General features: G+C 33.0%; 2 protein-coding genes across 3 annotated transcripts; both read left to right on the top strand.

Annotated features, from left to right (window-relative positions):
- Window positions 1–6,400: 6,400 nt before the first annotated feature.
- LOC102622907 (serine carboxypeptidase-like 51) lies at window positions 6,401–11,890 on the top strand. Of its 2 annotated transcripts, none has more exons than XM_052433007.1 (12): window positions 6,401–6,631; window positions 6,730–6,824; window positions 6,946–7,053; window positions 7,166–7,406; window positions 7,492–7,535; window positions 7,642–7,815; window positions 7,914–8,116; window positions 8,219–8,288; window positions 8,612–8,662; window positions 8,985–9,037; window positions 9,141–9,273; window positions 11,147–11,470. In XM_052433007.1, exons 1-12 carry the CDS (start codon window positions 6,496–6,498, stop codon window positions 11,183–11,185), a joined length of 1,347 nt encoding a protein of 448 aa, XP_052288967.1. In that variant the 5' UTR covers window positions 6,401–6,495; the 3' UTR covers window positions 11,186–11,470. The 2 variants fall into 2 exon arrangements, with proteins under 2 accessions (XP_052288967.1, XP_006487986.1); XM_006487923.4 differs by having other exon boundaries at window positions 6,411–6,631; window positions 11,402–11,890.
- Window positions 11,891–12,657: 767 nt separating this feature from the next.
- LOC127899419 (uncharacterized) lies at window positions 12,658–14,394 on the top strand. Its single transcript, XM_052432803.1, has one exon. It carries the CDS (start codon window positions 12,658–12,660, stop codon window positions 14,392–14,394), a length of 1,737 nt encoding a protein of 578 aa, XP_052288763.1.
- Window positions 14,395–16,842: the final 2,448 nt, after the last annotated feature.

Below are 16,842 nucleotides of genomic sequence, written 5' to 3'. Positions count from 1 at the left end.
GAGAGAGAGGAGAGTGTTTGGAGCTTACGCAATGCTTTAATCTTGGGTTCTTTGTTTGCGTCTCTCGGTAAGAAGGGCACAAAGTCGGCAAATTAATTAGGTTACGTTTTGAGATTAGATTAAGTCTTTTACAATAAGTTAAAATATCATTCTATACAAGTTAAAACATCATTCTATACAAGGAGAGTCTCATAAAAACAACAAGGAGAAATACAAATAAATTGAATTAAATTAAAATTATATTTAAATACCCACGTGTGACAATTACTCCACATGCAAAGTGCTAGAGTGGAACTTTTATTACACGAGTTAATTGCCGTTTCATGCGGGATTTTGATTTTTTTTTTTTTAGTTGATGTATAAATTAACCTAGAATCTATTTTTTTAATTGAATTGCTAAAATAAATTTGATAGGTTAGTCATGCTCAAATTCCTAATTCATTTTATTGAACAATTACATTTTATCTTTTGCTGGTAAAAGTGTTAAAACATTTAATATGTTTAATTGTGATAAATTAGGTAAGACTATTTATATGATACATTTTTTCTGTTTCCCAAGACTTACCATGTATCATTGCATTTAATTTTTTTTTTTAACATTAGAAGAAATAAACAAGTAACTAGATAAAAAGAGAGATTATGAAATAAACAAGTAACCAACAAAGTGTTGGCTCCACTGGCAATGGAGTCCCCTTAAGTGAGTTGACTGGGTTTGCTCCCCAGTTCGAGTCGCAGGGAAGTCGTCTTTGTTGGGAGAACCCGTGCCTCTCGGTTCGAGCGGGAACTTCTAGTCTGGGTTATGGTATGAGCTTAAAGGTGCCTCATACAGTTGGGGCCCGCCCCAGGATACCTTATGGTCAAAACCAAAAAAAAAAAAAAGAGATTATGAAAAATAATTCTGCTAATTAAACATAGCGAATTGAAAAGCGAATTAAATTTTTCTATTTCCTAAGACTTGCCATGTATGATTGCATTTAATTTTCTTTTTAACATTAGAAGAAATAAACAAGTAACTAGATAAAAATAAAGATTATGAAAAATATTTCTGCTAAATTAAACATAGCAAATTGAAAAACGAATTAAACACCACGAATTAACCTAATCTAAAATCAACTGTAGGACATGGACTTCTAATTTAGCATAATCCTTTTTTTCTTTTCTTTTTTTGGTGTTTTAGGGACGCTTTGACCAATTGCTTTGTTGCGTTTCCTTGACAACATAAATTAATAATATTTAGCATCTTGAAAGGACATATTTAACAGTATAACTTTGAAATAATCTAGCAAATTTACGAAGTAGATTATATCTTTGAAAAAGAAAATGTCAATATGTCCAAGTAGATAGTGGCCAAACTTAGTAAAAATTGTCTACTTTTTTTGCACCCACAGAAAAAGTAGACAATTTTTACTAAGTAGGGCAGGTTCTGTAAGAAATAACATCGCATTTCTTTTGATTGCATGTTAACTATGAACTACAAAAATTAAATAAATAAAAAAAACCCATCGCATTTCTTTTGGTCATTGAATATTATATATACACACATAAATTCATGGCAATGTAAACATAGTGTGCATCACATGCATATTGTCGGCAGTGGCCAACCTGAAAAGTGCATATTTGAAATAGTCCAATAACAAAATACATTATACTTTTAAAACAAGAAGCTTCAATACATCTGACTAGATATTGGCCAAACTTAGGAAATTTGGTCCGATCTTTTTTTTTTTTTTTAACTTTTAGTAGATTGTTTTATTAATAGAGATTCTCTTCATTAAATCATATATTTTTTGTATCTTTGTAACTATAGTAAGCATAGATTCTTCTCTTTTAATTTTCATTACTTGATACAATAGATGTTCTTTGTTACACAACGATTGTACTTTTGCAAATAGCAAAGTTAATACAATGGTGAGGTTGCTTCTCATTAACTAACATGAGTCTAATTTCATAGTTTTCATGTCTATGCAGGGCACAATCTATAAACAATCCCAATTAATTGTAACGAGTTAAAAACCAGATACAATTTAAGTCCGCTGTTAAGAAATGTCAAATTCATGATCCTTAGATAATTTTTACATTAGAAACCAAGTTTCAACAGTGTTGAAGACAAAGAAAGTCATTCAGTGCCGAAAGAAAATAATACTATCATTCATTCAAAGATTTCTAAAAGCAGCAACAACTGCAATATTTTAATGGTTGAAAGTTACTTGAAATTCTCTCTATTTTTTCTTGGGTATTGGGTTCCCATTTAGCTTGAGGAGCAACTTACAATTTGGACATGAATTTAGAATATTTCGCAAAACTAGTCTCTTAACGACTAATTTGTTTGGAATTTTCGACCATACCTTTTGAAAATTCACTTGCTATCGAATTTATGAATGTTACCTCACATGTATTATGAATGAGTGTCATATGTGCCAAAATGTTATTGGCTAAGTTCTATTTATAAAGATTGGTTGATAAATTATCGAATGAGTCTTAATCAATTATATATTGTTGTACTTGTTCGGAAATAATAAATTTATTGTGGAATTTTCGATTTCCCACCACTTAAAGAAAGTTCAAATGTTATGAAACGGTCGAATATTACCTGCATTGGACAAATGTCATTTCTTGGTTGAATTATATCATGAAAATTGGCTAAATTGTAAAGAAAAATTCCTCTCTTTTTTCCTTAGCTTGTACCGTTTAGCCTCTGTAGCTTTTCTAATTCACTCTTTCTGTATTATTTTTATGTATATTATCAACGTCAAAACACAAATAAACATTTTTAATGATATGGTATGAATGGTATCGTTATCCTCTCTTAGCATAAGATCCTAAGCTACTTTGCCACATTTTATTGCACTACCTTGAGGCCCATCATGTGCAGCAATCTATGGCTAAGGCCCATGGCTCTGGCCCAGCAATTGGTTTGTTGATATAACACAGTAACAACTGTGTCAGGCGTACAGTAGATAAATAAAGAGTTACAGAAGAATTTTTTTTTGATAAATTACGTCTAATTACGTGCATAATTCTGCAAATTTGAATATGCAATATTTTCAATTAATTTTTTTATTCAAATTAATTATCTGCATTCAAAGATTTAATTGAAATATTTGAGTTTGTTTTAAAATATCAACGAGAGATCTCATTTTGAAGCATATGATATAGCACGGTTTGATTTAACTATACTGTATGCCCCGGCAAGTAGGTCCAGAACGTTCATTAACAGATAATATATAGTGACGGCAAATTGCAGACAAAAAATTGCATAAATCATGCATGCACGCTTCATTGCTTCGCTGTTGTGGTATCACAACAATTATTGGTCCAATATCATACGCAATCTGTTTGTGGAGCACAAAAATTTATTAAACGTTTATTCTTCACTTTATCGATCATTAGGTTAAGTGTTATGTCTAATATACATATTAGAATTGGATGTACAAACAATAATGTGATCTGTAAGTTGTATATGATATAGATATTCGAACTTGAGGGTAACATATTGGACTTTCGATTCGATTTTAATAGGAATATGGAATCAACAATTTTCATTAACAAAATAAAATGCAATAATATATCTTAACCAAATTTCTAATGCAGCAAGTACCTAAATTTGCCAGCATTAATTAAGTTAGTGAGTCTTCAACGTAATTTTCTTCGAATATATTCAGTAAGATCTACCTATATATAGCCATATTATAACTACAATATAGTCATATTACATCTACAAAAATTAATGTTTTGACTTATTAGTTATCATTGGCAAAAGTGATATAAAATTAAAATATGTATTACATTAATATTTAATTGAAGGAACATGCCAAATCTAATATATAGATATTGATAAAAGAGATGGACACGGTTTTAAAAAATTCAGTTAATGTAGTGTTATACAAAGTCATCTTAAAAATTAAAATGTCTGCATTCAATTTAATGTTTTTCTCTCAATACAGTTCCTTAAATATTGTATGTTGTATAAATCATTGTCCCATACAAATTTTTTTAAAAATAGTTTGTTCCATCTTGAAATTCTAATGTAATATAGCATATATATTTTTGGAATATATACATAGTTATTATTACGTGGAGGAAAGTTCCTTAAGATTGAATTTTAAAAAAAAAAATTATAACTTATTATAATATAGAATTTATTCTTACTTATAACTGTCTCAAAATAAAAACATAATTATAAAAAATTATGCAGAGATTATTCCTTAATGGAATATCATTATGGAGAAAATTTACAGTAGCTCAAAATCCAAATAAAACTTTTTAATATATCTAGGGTCGTGACCATATATTAAGTGTGACCTGCTCCAATTATAAAAAGTTTTTAATTTAATGAGCATGTGCTGGCAAAATCTTGCAAATGAAGGCACGTAGTCGAAAATGATGGGACATAAATGTTCGTGCGCCCACATCACATGTGATTGGTGTTTTCACTTTTTAAAGCTCCTGATTATTGAAGAATCTTGCTATGCTTTCATAATTTTTTTTTTTTTTTTTGTAGTTATTGAAGTTGTTTGGTTGGAAAGAAAGTGTAGAGAAACTGAATACTTAAATATTCTTTCAAATTTTCTTTTTTATTGGCCCCTCCGGAGTTAGCGTATACGTCTCGTTACTTAAGTAGCATGCACGCTACTTGGTTGTCATTGTTTGACTACTACACTTACTGTTCATCGTCAAGAAGTTCTACAGGTTATTTTTTGAAGAGAATATTGATACATTAACCCCACTCTTGTTGAAAAATCTGAAGTTTAGGGTTTTATTATTTCAAATTTTCTCTCGTCACTTTTTCTAACAGAGATAGTGAAAGATTAATTGTTGCATCAAACAGCTGGTGATTGCATTTATGATATTTTGAAAATGGATGCACGAGTGACAACTTTCTTGATAAAAGTTTTGATACGTGACTCGATTAATTGCCTGATATTGTAGGTATACATATAGAATATATATATATATGTCAATTATGGTTTTACCACGTGGTTGTCATTTTCTAATTTAAGATTAGAATTCACTGTTTTTCTTGCCGATGCTCGGAGACAAACCTTATAGGTACAAAATTTGATTGCATTGCATTATTGGACTTTTGTTCATGGGTATCACTGTTTTCAGATAATGGTATCTTTTTTTCTGGGACATTCCTCATTAGGAGAAATAATGATCAATCAAAAGTGGGTGCACATTAAACCTAATCACTTCACTGAAGACAAAAATTGCAATTATGATCTCTTTTACCTTTAATCTTTTTTGGGTTCATTGGTTTCACACATTCACTTGATGGTTCTCCTCCATTAGGGTTTTATTATTATTTTTTAATTATGGGCCATTGAAAGAAAAAAAAAACTATATATTAAAATCTTTTATTATAAATATGCACATGAAATAAGATCTTTAAAATTTTGATACTATTTCTTTAAAATTTAACAACCTTTCAAAATTTAGAGATTGTTAAAATCAAGATTATATATTAAGGTGAGTAAAACCTAATTTTATATTTTAACCCATCACTGAGAAGGTTCGAATCCAAAATCTAAAACGATCAAAAGATTTTGAATTCGAAAAATCAGTTAAATAAATCTACTTAAAAAGTATTGAGTCACCCCCCTAAGGGGCAAATACATATTTTATTTTCTTAGAATTTTTTTATGTATTAATTAATTTGATAACATATATTAGATGAGAAGAGAGATCAAAGGGTGTCTCAGATAACTGTTACCAATTACCCATTTCCTCTCTGAAAAAGTAATGAAAAAATAATCCAAAATCTCCACTATTCAAGGGATCCTCCATGAGAAATTCAACAGCGGCAAGATTTGATTGGTTCCCAAAATATCCCCCATAACCCTCACAGCCTCAGAAAACAAAAACACAAACAAATGCACTCATTCAACATAAAAAATAAAATAAAAATAATTACTGTTGTGTGCAAGACTTTCAGAAGAGAGTAACACTTTTGACTAGTTGTGTGTTACTGTTATGTCCTTCTCTTTACTGCAAAAACAAAACTATGTATCTTTATGTAAGCAATTCATACAAACCGCAGCCCAACTCTTTTTTATCAATTTTTTTTTTCAATTAGCCTATGCTCTGAAAACATAAAACAAATTGCAGAATCAGACACCTTGTAAAACAGCCTGTAGCAATAGCTCTACATGTTTTGTTTTCTCTTTTTAACCTATTCTTTTAATATTTATATATACATACATATATTGGCAGATAAAAAATCATTTGGTATATTGATATTATCATATTTTAAATTCATATAAAGTAAGGAAAAGACAATACTGTATAAAAATACAAATCTTCTTGTTTTGATTCTTTATACAAATCTAGTATGCTTTTACCTTAAATTAGCTGTAGAAGTTTCAACTTTTTTGTTATATCTGTTACGGACAGAAACAAAGACCACTTTTTCAATCAACCCTCCAATGATATTTATTTTTATACATTTATATATAACGCTATTGGTGTCTTGTATTTTCATTTTCACTTATTGAAATGGAGAAGCTTTGTGGCTTTGTAGCGACTCTACTGTTCCTTGTTTCTCTTCTTTTTAATGGAGGAGCAGCAGCTAGAGCTCTGAATAAAAACCAGGATGCCTCAGAAGAGTGGGGGTATGTTGAAGTTAGGCCAAGTAAGTTTTTAGAATTGTTCTTTTGCTTTTTGTTTGTTTTACTTCAATTTTTTTTTTCTTGTTTCTTTTAATTTTCAAGATTGCTTAAATATTTGCAGAAGCACACATGTTTTGGTGGCTATATAAGAGTCCATACAGAATTGAAAATCCCTCAAAGCCGTGGCCTATCATTCTTTGGTTGCAAGGCGGCCCTGTGAGTACTAATCAACAATCTCATATGTTAAACCACATAATGTTCCCTCCTTTAAAAAAAAAAAAACCCAGAAATTATGAATTAATATTGAATATTAATGTATTCATTTGTGATGAAACAGGGTGCTTCAGGAGTTGGGATTGGGAATTTTGAAGAGGTTGGGCCATTAGACACTTATTTGAAGCCAAGGAATTCAACATGGTTGAAGAAAGCTGACCTATTATTTGTTGTATGGTTAAAACTAAAGCTTAGTTCGAGCTTAAAGAGTACTGAATTTTGTAAAAATTTTACTGGTTTTTAGATATTTTAATGTATGCATTTGTTCTTAATGTGTGATACAGGACAATCCTGTGGGAACAGGATACAGCTATGTTGAGGATAATAGCTCGTTTGTGAAAAACGATGTTGAGGCAGCAAATGATTTAACTACATTGCTAATGGAGTTATTTAACAAGAATGAAATTCTGCAAAAGAGTCCTCTGTTTATTGTGGCAGAGTCTTATGGAGGCAAATTTGCTGCAACTCTCGGACTGGCAGCCGTTAAAGCCATTGAAGCTGGAAAGTTAAAGCTCAAACTTGGAGGTAATTTAATTTATTGTCAAATCACAAAAGCAAAAATAAATACGCAAATAGATTATCAATATATTTGCTCCTCACTTTTATGCAGGAGTTGCCTTGGGAGATAGTTGGATCTCACCAGAGGATTTTGTGGTAAATATTGAAATGTTTTATATCATCGAAATAAATAAAATTATAATATGAAGAGCGTGCATTTAGATTATTAATTATTGAGTGAAATATATACATATATATGCAGTTTTCATGGGGGCCTCTACTTAAAGATATGTCAAGGCTTGATACCAATGGCTTCGCAAAATCAAATCAAATAGCTCAAAAGATTAAGCAGCAGCTTGAAGCTGGTGAATTTGTTAGTGCCACAGACTCATGGGCGCAACTTGAGAGTGTGATTAGTCAAAACAGCAACTCTGTGGTAATTGCATCAATTGTTTCACGCATTTTTTCTTTTTCTTTTTTTGGTTCAAGTAAATGTTGGATTATTTTATTTTACATGTTGAATTAATCGTGCAGGATTTTTACAATTTTCTACTGGATTCGGGCATGGACCCTGTGTCTTTAACAGCATCAACATTAGCAGTAGGAGCTTCAATGAGAAAATACTCAAGATATCTCAGTGCCCATAAATCTTCCACCCCTGATGGTGATGGTGATGTTGGTAGCTTGATGAATGGTGTTATAAAAAAGAAGCTCAAGATTATCCCAGAAAACGTTACGTACGTCTTATTAAATTTCTCCCAAAAAATTATATATAATTCATTGAATGATTTGTAAATTTTAATCCATGATTGCAAGTACAAATTTTGTGTGTTCTTCAGATGGGGAGGACAATCAGACTCTGTTTTCACAGAGCTTTCTGGTGACTTTATGAGACCAAGGATTAGTGAGGTATGAGGGGTTCAGCCTCTTCCTACAGAAGCTGTTATCATTAATGAATGTTTTTTTTTTTTTTTTTGGTTCATTTGATTTCTCGGCCACCAACGGAGATGTTGAAATTTCAACCAGAACTTCTTTGTTGATTTTCATTAAACAACAGGATTCCAAATATCCTTTTCAGGTTTTTTTTTCCTTGTTTTTATTGTTTCTTCACATTCTTGGCAAATCACAGCGCATGATTCTTTTAAGTTGCTTCCAAATAAAGTGATTATCTTTTTCAAACAAGATGATTATGGTGTGTGATTGAATATTCTCATCTCTGTTTCCTCTTATAGGTTGATGAGCTACTTGCCAAGGGAGTGAATGTGACTGTGTATAATGGGCAGGTAAGATTCAATCTTTTCAACGTTTTCCCACATTAAATTGATTGTGAATAGGCAAATATAAAATTGGGTGGACTCCATTTGGACCACCCACTTTATCCTATATATATATATATATATTGAAAATTTTGTGTGTGGACTCTACAAGGTCAATTCTTTGTATTCAGGGTTGTTAAAATATAGCATTTTATTATACAGTCAATATCTCCAAAATTGACAAATTTTTATCTCTTTTATACAATGCGAACATTTATATTAAAAAAGAACTATACATATATTTATTTATTTTTCTGAAAAAGCCTTGCTTGGGTGATGTATTGTGTAGCTTGATGTTATTTGTTCAACAAAGGGAACTGAAGCATGGATTGAGAAGCTAAAGTAAGCTACTCTTAATTGGATATATTTTTGTAAATTGCTGTATGAACATTTTATATGGGATTTTAATTTGTAAATTTTTTTTTTTTTTTTAAATTGACATCAGGTGGGACGGGCTTCAGAAATTTCTGAGCACTGAGAGGACTCCATTATTCTGCGGGAATGACAAAATTACAAAAGGGTTCAAAAAGTCATACAAAAATTTGCATTTTTATTGGATTCTTGGAGCTGGCCACTTTGTAAGTCATCAAAACTTAGAACAACTCTTTACAAGAAAATTAATTTAAAAATCTAGGTGTCGTTTCATGATTCCAACTACCAAAACCATCACTCTCATCCTTAAGATCATCATAACACCATCATTACAGTCAAAATTGTCTGCATCTATGGTCAATACAATTTTTGGAAATAAAGTTTTCTGTGTTTTTTTTTTAATTATTAAGAAAAAAATAAATGTAAAGAAGATTAGGAACTACTCTTAACAAATTCCTTCCAAACTTAAATAGAAAACGAAGTTCCCATTAATGAAAACTTTATAATACCCATAACTCTTTTTCTTTTAGAAAAAAAATTAATTAACTATTTTTGTTAATGATTCAACTTTGCAAAATTTCTTTAAGTAGACATTTCAATTGCTAAAAATCGGATTGAAACAAATACAATGGTACGAAGAAAGTTTGTTAGGTACAAGGTATATAAAGTCCCTGTGGTCTATAATCTAATAATTTGAGCATGTGGGGACGAAATGTATGCACAAATATGACAATTTTTTTTTTGGTTGCACATAAAAATAGGGTAAAAGTCTATTTAATCCCTATATTTTAAGATTAGTATCTATTTAGTCCTTATATTTTAAAAAATATCTCAAAACATCCATGCCGTGAAAGTATTGATACTCCTACCGTTACTTTTTATTTCTTTTGGCTTATTTTTACAATATTACCCTTTAATAATAATTTTTTGTTTGGACATTAATAAAAATAAAATAATTAAATTACCAATTTAACCCTAAAAAATAAAAAAAAATATATTAATTTTAATTGTAAAAAATTGTATGCAAACTACCAAGTGTACAAACGGTGCTTTCAAAAAAATTAATATAATTTTATTTTTTATTTTTAGGGTTAAATTAGTAATTTAATTTTTTCTTTTTATTAATGTCCAAAAAAATTACAAAAGGGTAATATTGTAAAAGTAAGTTAAAAGAAATGAAAAGTAACGGTAAGAGTATCAATACTTTAACGGTAGAGATATTTCGAGATATTTTTAAAAACACAAGAACTGAATGAACACTAATCTTAAAATACAAGGACTAAATGGACTTTTACCCCATAAAAATATCATACAACTTGCGACAAGAGACCGAATATAGTTATAACTACAATAGTGAAGTGGCTTAAAAGCATGAATTAGCAACAAATAATAATAATAATAATAATAATAATTAAGTGGCTTAAAAGCTTGTCAAATCTGGTAACCCGTGCAAGCTTTCTTTGGAGAAGCAAAAGATGCTTGCTAATTTAATTTTTTCTTTTCTTTTCCCCTAAGCCAAAGGTTTAGCTTAAGTTGTAAAACTATAACCTTCCTAAAATCAAAGTCTTAAACCTAATTCAATAAAAAGAATTGATGAAATTTGATATTCCTCTTACATACTACATTAAATATAATATATAGATTCCACATCATTTGACTACACAAAAATCTGATGGTCAACAACGAACAATCAAAGGGTGTAACAAAAATTGTAACTTTTTCAAAAGAGTGAAAGCCAATGAAATATACAATGCCTGAATTGTAGATATGCTCCCATTTAATAATAAGAATTTGATTTAGTATGCACAGTTTGCATATCTTATAATATGGGATTGTTTGTATGTGTGGTGGCTCTCATTGAGAGGAGTTTTATTGTGGGTTATAGTCTCAAATGAGAACTCACCATGTGTGTAGTCGTGTGCGATTAAAGTGCGGGCGCACTGCATGCATTAGGTTAGGCCCCTTTAATAATATACATAGGTAGGATTTATAAATAAACGAGTAATAATGAATTAAATTATTTTGATATTTTTTTTTATATGAAATTATTCTGACACTTTTTTTTTTGTTGTTTAATAGAAAAATTATTGTGATACTTGGTCAGGGGAAAAGGGGTAAAGGTGGACAGTGGGGTTGAAGCATTTAATGCTGAAAGTACTTGTCGAAAGTCGAAACTGACGGACTTTTCTGACTTGGAAAATCTTACTGTGTTCTCACATGAAATTCTGATTTTGTTATTATTATTATTACTATTATTTTGCTTGTTTCTGCGAATTATACTGTGCATTGCATGGACATGAAATATAATGTTAATTTAATTGTTTGATTAAGCAGGTGCCAGTAGACCAGCCCTGTATTGCATTAAACATGTTGGCTGCAATGACAGACTCACCAGCTTCTGCTTCTGCTAGAAAAGCAAAGCTGTGATAAGTTGACATTATTGTTGCATGCAATAAGCAAAACATGGAAGAACAGCAAGATACAGAGATTAATTACAGAGTCTGAGCTTACACGACAAGTAGTGATTTGATGATTAATCCTTAATAATAACTCGAGGAGGGGCAGAAGAAGAAATACAGCAATAAAAGATAGAGAAAGCCGACATAGCATTGCCGATGGGGGAGTTCGGAACCTTGCAATTTATTGTTACGAGTGATTTTACACACAAACTCAATAATGTGTTACATTTCTTTGAATTTGTAAAGGGAAAGTCCTTGAAGAATGGAATTTCTTTTGATCCCCGATACAAAAAATCAGAACATGAAAAACAAGTGACTATTGATACTTGATGGTTTTGGAATTTTATCGGATCCCTATTATGCATTTATTTTCTTATTTTTGAATAGATCCTCTCAAAGTCTAAAGCTCGTATCTGAACCTTCAACCTTAAGTTTTGATGAAGAGTAGGAATCCATATTATACTAGAATTAGTTTCCTTATTAACTAAAGTTTAAGACTTTTAAATTCCTTTCTAATTTAGAATTTTGTTTCCCTTTCAATTTAGGATTTTGTTTTTCCTTCATGAATTAGGATAATTACTACTACTATAAATAGCTCCCTCTTGTAACCTTTGAAGGAGAGAATTTTGAGTTTAATAATATTTCAATTTTCAAATCTCTTTGTGAGTATTTGAACAGTTAATTCTTGGTATTCTACGGAATCAACGAGTCTTAACCCCTAAATTCACGGTATTCTTTTGAATCAACGTGAATTTAGTTGTTCTTTTGTTCCGGTATTCTCTAGAATCAACGGAATATTTTGAACATTAAACTTCCGCTGCATCAGTTTGGTATCAGAGCAAAACCTGGTATCACCAATCTAACTTCATCTACCACAAAACCTTTCATTTTTCCCTTTTTGATTTTTTTCGTTTAGCTTAAAAAAAAAAAAACATAACTTTTTCAGACAAACCACCACCACCATCATACTTACCAACCCAAAATCTTTCAGATCCACCCATCCTTACTCGATTTCTGACCACTGTCATCGGAAATCTAAAACTTTTGCTTAATTACAGTTTCGGCCTAAATTTTTTTATTTACTTTCAGTTTAAGCCCCACTACCTTTTTAAACCCGAATTTAAAAAAAAAATGCCTCCAAGAAAAGCTCGTGATGCTCAAGAAGATGTTTCGAAAGATGAATCCCTGGCTAGTATGACAGCCAGAATTGATATGTTAGCTGCACAAATGGCACGAATGGCAGAGTTACTTGACGAACGCCATTGTACTCCAGAACGTGAAGACAAATCAAGTGGAAGCTTTGCTAACCCATTCTCTGGGCGTCGCCCTAGAACTGAGTCTACTGATGACAGAAGATGGGAATCTGGGTTGAGAATTGACATTCCCGAATTTCAAGGAAGTGGTCGACCTGAAGAATTATTGGATTGGATTAACGCCATTGAGGAAGTTTTCGAATACAAAGAAGTTCCTGAAAATAAACTAGTTTCGCTTGCTGCAACTCGATTTCGTGGAAGAGCAGCAGCTTGGTGGCAACAAACTAAGCTCACAAGGATTAGGCAAGGCAAAAAGAAGATTGATTCTTGGGAAAAGTTCAAGAAGCACTTGCGTGGAGCATTCTTGCCTCATAATTACGCCAAACTGTTATACCAACAGCTACAGAATTTAAGGCAAGGTAATCGATCAGTGGATGATTACACTACAGAATTCCATTGGTTGGTGGCACGCAATGACTTGACAGAGACAGAAGAACAACATGTTTCCCGCTATATTGGAGGCCTACGATCTCAATTTCAAGACCAATTAAATTTACTTGACCCATACTCTGTTTCAGAGGCACACCAACAAGCCTTGCAGTTGGAGAAGCAATTTAGTCGACGTACTAATGACTCAAGCTTTCGGGGTGCTCGAAGTGTTGTTCGTGATAATTCAAACCCGACTTCCCAATTTCGTACTTTCACTCCTCCAAATCCTCCAAATAAAACGAGTAAGCCTAGTGAAATCGGTCAAAGCAGCAAAACCCAATCCTCGGGTTCGGGATTACGCTGTTTTAATTGCGGAGAAAATGGGCACCGAATGACAGAATGTAAAAAGGGAGAAAAATATGGTAAAGGCTTATTCGTAGGCACAGAGGAAAGCGAAAACTATCAGGAGGAAGAAATTGAAGAGTTTGCTGTAGAACCAACTTTTGATAGTAGTGGTAGCGCTCAATCTGTTGAAGAACATGGTGATAGCGGACCAATGTTGATCGTGAACCGTGCATTCTTCACTCCTAAAGGTCAAGACAAAGACAAGTGGCTACGACAAAATATCTTTCAGACTACTTGCACAATTGGGGGTAAAGTATGTCGTATGGTCATAGACTCCGGCAGTTGCGAGAATGTCATTTCAGAAGAAGCCATAACAAAGCTAAATTTAAAGACAGAACCTCATCAAACTCCATACAAGCTCACATGGCTGAAGAAGGGGAATCAAGTGACAGTATCGAAATGTTGTTTAGTTTCCTTATCCATTGGTTCAATTTATAAAGACAAAATTTGGTGTGATGTTGTGGCTATGGATGCTTGTCATCTATTACTGGGTAGACCTTGGCAATATGATCGAAACGTAGTGCATGATGGGAAGAGAAACACCTACAGCTTTATGTTTAACAACACCAAGATCGTTCTCCTACCTAACAAGGAGTTTACTCTCCAGCAAGACTTGGGTAATTATTTGTTAAGCAAGAAGCAATTTATAGATGTTGTAGCAGAGACAAAGAGAATCTACATTTTATTGGGAAAAGAGAGTAACGGTAATTCAAAGATTCCTGAAGCTGTGACACTTATTCTGGCGGAATTTCAAGATTTGTTCCCCAAGGAGCTACCATAGGCTTTACCACCTCTTCGGGATATACAACACCAAATTGATTTGGTACCAGGTTCTACACTACCAAATCGACCTCATTATCGTATGAGTCCTACAGAACATGAGGAATTAAGGCGCCAAGTAGAAGAGTTACTAGAAAAGGGATTTATCCGTGAAAGTCTTAGTCCCTGTGCAGTCCCTGCTTTATTGACTCCAAAGAAAGATGGTTCTTGGAGGATGTGCGTGGACAGTCGAGCTATCAATAAAATTACAGTTCGATATCGTTTTCCAATCCCTCGATTAGATGACTTGTTAGATCAACTCAGTGGAGCAACAAATTTTACCAAACTTGATTTGAAAAGTGGCTACCATCAAATTCGAATACGACCTGGAGATGAATGGAAAACAGCTTTTAAAATTCGCGAAGGGTTATACGAGTGGTTGGTAATGCCGTTTGGCTTATCCAATGCTCCGAGTACTTTCATGTGAGTCATGAATCAAGTTCTTCGCCCTTTCATTGGAAAGTTTGTGGTTGTTTACTTCGATGATATACTTATATATAGCACCAGCCACGAGTTACATCTACAACATTTGAGAGAAGTGCTTTCAGCCTTAAGAGCAGCAAGTTTATACACAGCAGTAAACAAGTGTATTTTCTTAACAGAGAAAGTATTATTTTTGGGATATGTGGTGTCGAAAGATGGTATATCTGTTGACCAATCAAAAGTGGATGCTATTCGAGATTGGCCTCCGCCAACTACTTTATCCGCCACCAGAAGTTTCCATGGATTGGCCTCTTTTTACAGGCGATTCATTCCTCATTTCAGTACTATTATGGCACCAATCACGGATTGCATGAAAGGAGGAAAATTCTCTTGGACAGAGGCAGCTACTAAGGCATTCGAGATTATCAAAGAAAAGTTGATTACTGCCCCAGTACTTGCTCTACCAGATTTTTCGCTCACTTTTGAGGTACATTGTGATGCTTCTAAGGTCGGCATTGGAGCTGTTCTTAGCCAACAAGGTAAGCCTATAGCTTATTTTAGTGAGAAGTTGAATGGAGCAAAGGCACACTATAGCACTTACGACGCGGAATTTTACGCAGTAGTCCAAGCGTTAACACATTGGCGACATTATCTAATTCATAAAGACTTTGTTTTATACACTGACCATGCCGCGTTAAAATACCTCAATAGTCAAGACAAACTCTCTCACAGACATGCCACGCGGACAGTATTCCTTCAACAATTTACTTTTGTGGTGAAGCATACCTCTGGTGAATCCAACCGGGTAGCAGATGCACTTAGTCGACGAACTTCTTTATTGACACAGATGCATAATCAAGTTCTCGGATTTGACACATTTCGAGAGTTATATGCTTCTGATCCTTACTTTGCTCCTATACTAGAAGACGTTGTTGCAGGGTTTCGCTCAGATTATCATTTACATGACAAATTCCTTTTCAAGAGTAATCAGTTGTGTGTTCCTGACTCAAGTTTGAGATTGAAAATCATTGCAGAGTTACATAATGAAGGGCACATGGGTCGTGACAAAACTCTGGCTCTAATAGCCAACACTTATTTTTGGCCTACTATGAGGCGTGAAATATATCACTATGTCGAGACTTGTCGCATTTGTCAAGTTTCCAAGGGCGCAGCAACTAATGCTGGGTTATATATGCCGCTACCGATTCCAACACAACCTTGGGCTGACATTAGCATGGATTTTGTTTTAGGATTACCCCGCACTCAGAGGGGTATGGATTCAATATTTGTTGTTGTTGATCGATTCTCGAAAATGGCTCACTTCATTGCTTGCAAGAAGACTACAGACGCTTTGACTGTTGCTCGCCTATTCTTCAAGGAAGTCTATAGATTGTATGGTTTACCAAGTTCTATAGTATCTGACCGGGATACACGATTTTTTAGCCATTTTTGGAAGACATTATGGAAATTGACTAACACTCGCCTGAATTTTAGTAGTGCTTACCACCCACAAACAGATGGTCAAACTGAAGTTGTCAACCGCTCTTTAGGAAACCATCTACGTAGTCTAGTTGGCGATAACTTGAAGATGTGGGATCAAAAGTTATATCAAGTCGAGTTTACTTATAACCGTGCAGCTAAGCGTAGTACTGGTTTAAGCCCTTTTCAGGTAAATTACGGATATAATCCACGAGCTCCTATTGACTTGGCTCCAGTTCCAAATTTAGTTCGCAAAAGCGGTAAAGCAGAAGACTTTATTGAGCAGCTTCAGAAGATTCATGAAACTACGCAAGAGTCTTTGAAGCAGACGACCGAAGGTTATAAAATTATGGCAGACAAAAAACGTCGAGCTTTGGAATTTCAAGTGGGAGATTTTGTTTGGGTTATCCTAACTAAAGATAGATTCTCAGTTGGTGAGTACAACAAACTTTCTGCCAGGAAAATCGGCCCTTTGGAGATTATAGAGAAGATAAATCCTAATGCCTAC

Source organism: Citrus sinensis, chromosome 8, assembly GCF_022201045.2.
Source record: "Citrus sinensis cultivar Valencia sweet orange chromosome 8, DVS_A1.0, whole genome shotgun sequence".
NCBI classification, from domain to species: Eukaryota; Viridiplantae; Streptophyta; class Magnoliopsida; order Sapindales; family Rutaceae; genus Citrus; species Citrus sinensis.
Note: the sequence above shows the minus strand (reverse complement) of the source record. Positions and strands in the feature narration are given on the sequence as shown.

Excerpts from the sequence above, each read along its gene's own strand:
- LOC127899419 (XM_052432803.1), top strand. The coding sequence starts at position 12,658 with ATGCCTCCAAGAAAAGCTCGTGATGCTCAAGAAGATGTTTCGAAAGAT.
- LOC102622907 (XM_006487923.4), top strand. The coding sequence starts at position 6,496 with ATGGAGAAGCTTTGTGGCTTTGTAGCGACTCTACTGTTCCTTGTTTCT. Across the intron at positions 8,289-8,611 it reads TGAGACCAAGGATTAGTGAG|GTTGATGAGCTACTTGCCAA; the intron begins GTATGAGGGGTT and ends TTCCTCTTATAG. Across the intron at positions 9,274-11,401 it reads TTCTTGGAGCTGGCCACTTT|GTGCCAGTAGACCAGCCCTG; the intron begins GTAAGTCATCAA and ends TTGATTAAGCAG.